This window comes from Belonocnema kinseyi, chromosome 2, assembly GCF_010883055.1.
Source record: "Belonocnema kinseyi isolate 2016_QV_RU_SX_M_011 chromosome 2, B_treatae_v1, whole genome shotgun sequence".
Lineage (NCBI taxonomy): Eukaryota > Metazoa > Arthropoda > Insecta > Hymenoptera > Cynipidae > Belonocnema > Belonocnema kinseyi.
This window is the reverse complement of record NC_046658.1, coordinates 8528402-8533691: the sequence shown is the minus strand read 5'-3', so window position 1 is coordinate 8533691 and position 5290 is coordinate 8528402. Positions and strand designations below refer to the sequence as shown.

General features: G+C 32.4%; 1 protein-coding gene across 6 annotated transcripts in view; it reads left to right on the top strand.

Moving 5' to 3' along the window:
- The window catches only part of LOC117167137 (alpha-catulin), a 453685-nt gene extending 452872 nt beyond the window's left edge, over positions 1 to 813 (top strand). For all 6 annotated transcript variants that reach the window (XM_033351828.1, XM_033351833.1, XM_033351832.1 and 3 more), the window contains one exon: positions 432 to 813. In XM_033351828.1, the coding sequence (XP_033207719.1) occupies positions 432 to 581 (150 nt within the window). In that variant the 3' untranslated portion in view covers positions 582 to 813. The remainder of the gene's footprint in view (positions 1 to 431) is intronic.
- Positions 814 to 5290: the final 4477 nt, after the last annotated feature.

The following is a 5290-nucleotide window of genomic DNA, read 5'->3' as shown; positions in this document are numbered from 1 at the left end:
TATAAAAGTAACAGAGAATTCGGCATGATCCCTGAGCGTAGTGCCAAAAAGTCTTCGAGGCTCCGTGGAACTCCTCTTACGTCCATGGAAAGTGACATTTGGTCCCTCATGTCTCGAAACCTCGCGTTTTATGGACCAGTGTCTAAGGACTTTATTTGATGAGGATATTGTAAACTACATTATAATACAGTTTCAGCCAATTTAACCGGGACCATATTTTCCATAAATGTGTCCGGGGTCCTTTGGCAATCTCCGAAGCTTCACGCGGGACTTGTACAGAGATTGCTGAATGTGACATTACATTCAATGTTGCCCACGCCACCACCAAGCTCGAGCTCTGTTTTCGCTCTTTATCTGAAGTTATTTTTTGTTGAATTGCACAATAAGAAGTTTTACTTTAATAAATGGAAATGTCTTCATTCATATTTCAGTACAACCTGGATTTTCGGGGATTATCAGCAAGAGGAACTGGTAATTCATTGTATAGAAGAGAAGGTGCAGGTGCAGATGGTGATGGCAGCGGTGCTGGGGGTGATGTAGGCAAGCCAGGTTCTGCACCAGGTAGTGATACATCTGTCTGACAGTTTGGGATGGCCCGGAGGGCCAAAGGAGATACTCGCCGTACTCGAGTTTCCTTCTTACTCTTCTAAGGTCTAAAAAAATCTTTCCTATGATAAACTTTTCCTACACCATGATTTTTTGGATTTTTCAAGATTTGCAGCGTTCAAAACATTATGCCGGTATTTTCGATGTATGTATATTTGCAAGAATATTCTTGCTATAATGTAATGAAATTTTTAAGTAAGTGACGACTTTAACCTGGTAAACATAACTTTCAATAAAAGAGTTTGAAATAAAAATATTGTGAAATAAAAATATATACACATAATGAGATATAAGATTGATCATAAATCAGAATTCCTCATTACTCCTGAAACAGACAACACATTGCACACCTTGTATACACTATCGTCATGAAGAGTATCATATGAAATTAAGTTTAGATGTTAATGTTTGGAAATGTACAAGAAAAAACATTAGGTTTTTTATTAGGTCATTCGCTTATGATTTTACCAATACTTTCTCACATCGTAGCCCTTTTGCCAAATGTGAATAAAACCAGGAAGGAAGTAGGAGAAGAAGAAGAAACTCAAGGTAACGATTGCGATAATGACGTGCAGATGGAGAGCCAAGAGTCTGAAATGTTTAAAGAAGACTTGCCTAAAAAAATTTTATATTTAAATTTAAATTTAATTTAATTTTAAAAATTAAACGTGAAGAACTTGAAGATAACGAAATGAGAGAAAAAGATAAAAGTATCTTCTTTGGTAGTGTCTGGAGGAAACCGTTAGTGTCTTTCTATCGACCATGTATTTACAGAAAGATAAGCGATCTCTTTAGAGCCATAAACGATACAGTGATTGGGCATGTCCATGTGAAACTAATTTTCAGAGAAGAAGAAAATTGCTATGTAAGTATTGATAAAAATTTGTTCAGATGATTCTAACATAAGTGGTCGTCACTTTTTTGTAATTAGTGAAAAAAGTATTACGCATTCTATGTTTCGCACCGCAGGAATTTTTGTTCATTGATACCCGTGTGACAAGAAATTATTTCAGTCCTCATTTAATTTACAATATCAACAATTGAACTTCCTATAAACATCAAGATGGGAATCTTCATATTAAAGTCCACTTTGGATTGTATAATAATTTTTTTATTTAAATTTGTCGGTAAAATGCTTTATTTTTCTTCCATAGCCTCTAATTGAATCTCCTTACTGCTTCTAGATTATGCATGAAATTAAAATTTTATTAAATTATCTGTCGATTACCTATCTTCGGCTGAAGTCAAGTAGCAAAGATCTTACTCTTGTTATTTGACGATAGCAAAATAATTTAAACCACATCAATATACGGTTTGAACGTAAGAGTTTTAAGTCGATTATAGACTTGAAAATTACCAAATAATAAATACATGGTGTGAAGAAACATGTAAATAAATCACTTGAGTGGCATTATTATGTGATTAAAATCTAAATTAAACTTTTTTGGTCGAATAAGACGACCCAGTGGGCAAAAACGTGGAACAACATTATTAGAACACCAAAAATATGTTCTAAGTCAGTCCATATAACGTTCAGCGAAGATATAATGTTTCAGAGATATCTTAAAGACTTATTTCGAACATAAAACGTTTTTAGAATATTATTTGGGCTGACTTAGGTTAGCTTTTAAAATGTTCAAATAATGTCTTTTGATTAGTACATCCAGGAAGCGTTTTTTGAACGCTCCAATTACGTTCTAAAATTACGTGCCTAATAGGGAAATATTCAGAATTGTAAATGTGAAATTAAATTGTCAGCTTCGACGTTCAGGTCTCGCCCTGAGCATTTATTTAATTATTTGATTTCCTAAATTAAGTGGAAGGATATTGTTGCATTGTTTAATGTTTAATTTTTTCCATTCATTCTAATGTTATCATCAATTTTATGTCTTGCTTAGATCTTTTTCTGGTTATTTAATATAGAATATAGTCATAAAATTTAAATTAAAAGATTATTAAAATAGAAATTAAATGTTGTCTAATATTGAAGGTCTTTCCCTGGATTTCCGACCCTTTAATTGTATTTTGAATTATTTTTAGAAACTGTCGATATTAGGTCTTTCCCTGATTTTCGAAAAAATTGATTTATTTTAATAAAATCAAACTTTAAAATTTTGTCCATAGCTAAAGAAAATCAGACCTTATTCAGCTTCTTTATTTTTATTTAATAAAATTGGAATCTTTTTTTAAATAAATAATTCAATCGTCTAACAGATTTGTTGATGATGAATTTTGCTATGAATCATCGACGGGGTTGACCAGTTACTTCCAGATTGATTTTTTCGACTAGCTTTAGTCAGCTCTTACCTTTTCTAGCACAATTTGATTAATCAATTATTTGAAAAGTCTTTGAAAACTGCCGAAGCTAGAAAGTCGGCAGCCCTTAACCAGACGGTTTCGTTAAAAGAAACTAACTAGGCAGAGGCCGAAGGCGACATAAGCGAGACAGACATGAATACGCAGCTTCGAATTAATACCGAGCCAATTATTCACAGAACTAACACCGGTTTGCCAATGGGAGCGAGGAGAGAAAGGGGACGGGGCTCACGCTTAGCGACTCCTACACGACCCGGGCAGTTAATACCGGGTCAGATTGAAACTAGTGTCTTAGAACGCAGAATTAAAATATTGACAACCCGATTCGAGGATTCAATCTCCCAACAAAATTAGCTGTTAGAGAGGCTACTTTCATCGAACCAAAATCAAGATCATCAAAGTTCTGCTATCAATCGTGTTGAACCCCGTTCGCGTGTTTTGCTTAATCAAAGGTCCGAAGGAGTAAAAATCCTGTCAAATATACCCTGTGATAGATATTATCCCAATCGTCTCGCAGGTGACGAATTAAACCCAGATGACACTCGATATCCTCGTAGTCGACATTTGAACCCCTAATTAGTAAACGTCTCGCTTAACTCCGGAGCCTTTCCTTACTTCGGTGGAGATCGGGATGCAACTGAGATCTTGAAACGCAGACCAATTATCAGTCCATAAACTATAAGAAATGAAATGGGTTCGGTGGAAAGGGAACTTAGCAATGTGCGTTTCGAGTATAAACACAGAGTTTTTCAGTTACAGTAATTTGAAACGTATATTTTCGATTCTCTAGCAACAAACAGATTTTTGTCCCAAAACACAGATACCGCAAAACGATAGGCAGTAAGCGACATGGATCCCAGAATAATCAAAATAATAGTCAAAGCAGTTTTCCTCGATTAAAACGACTTCTTCCGGACTAGTAATTTATTCATGAATTTAAAATTTAATAATAAAGTTTCGAAACCTTAAATTTATTTCATAATAAGTTCATTGGAATTTAAAGACAAAATAAACAATATTATTTCGGATGGTTATATTATGATGTCTCTTGTTTTGACTTCTCTTTTCTCAAGTGTTCCTCTGGATTTATTTCTCAATAGCATGGACTCTAGATATAATGACAGAAAGAAAAATACAAGGCTTCCTATAGACGTTGATGATTCTTTTTTTATTTTTCCTGAAAATAAAATCGTATACAATTCTGCTTTTTTGGTGGAAATTTAAATTTTTGTTAAAAAATTTAACTATTTTGTTGAACATTATTCCATTTTCGACAGTTAAAAAAATTGCAAAGTACTTTAGAAATATTTAAAAGGTGCTTCAAAAGATTTTAAAAGTTTTGAAATATTTGAGAGTATTTTTAAAGGTTCCAAGAAATCTTAAATTAATAGCAGTAGTTTAATATGAGATTTTAAAGGATTTGCTATATCTTAGGATATTTTAATAGATTCCAAGAAATTTTCCATTGATTTCAATAATTTAGATTAAGATTTTGACGGATTTGAAATATTTCAGGGTATTTTTTAGATTGAAAGGAAGTTTCAAGAGCTTTTAAAAGTTTCAAGAGATGTTACAGGATTTGAAATATTTTAGGATGTCTTAAAACGGCCCAAGGTATTATCAATTAATTTTAATAATTTACAGCGATTCAAAATTTAAAAATTTGAACATTTCAAAATTTACTTTTTTTGTTGATGATTCATCAATTTAGTTGAAAAAATTTGTTTTCTGAAAATTTTACTATTTCTATTAAAAGTTAGACAACTAGTCATTAATATTAATATAATATTTTATATTTATAATATTAATATATAATAATATGTTTATATATATATAATAATAATAATAATATCCATATTATATACAGCTGAAAAACGTAGCCTCAAAATCTACGTATGCATGAAATTAAGAATCACTTGAAACATCAAAATAGCCAATTCCTTTAATTTCTTTCAAATGGGGATCGAGATATAAATAGAAGACGACCAAAGCTTTCCGAAGCTTTCAGATCGGCAATCATTGTGCCGCAGAAAACCTGAGAAAACGGAATTTCTAGTCGCGCATTTTCGGGTAAAATACCAACCATCTTAATTCTAAATATCTAAATCTGCTTGATCTCTGCGACCATGGGTAATATGGCAATTATCGATCGCTAAACAAGCGTGAAATAAGCCACTTCATACACACACACACATATAAAATAAAAAAATAACAACACCGACTTTGGATTCATGATCAGCGACCACGAAAATCCTCGAAATAGTTAATTTAGCTATGAAAAGCTATAACTACCAAAACTGCAAAGGGTTATATATGTTTAACAGAAATTTAAACGGGTATATGCAAACATTTATTGATACATACACAT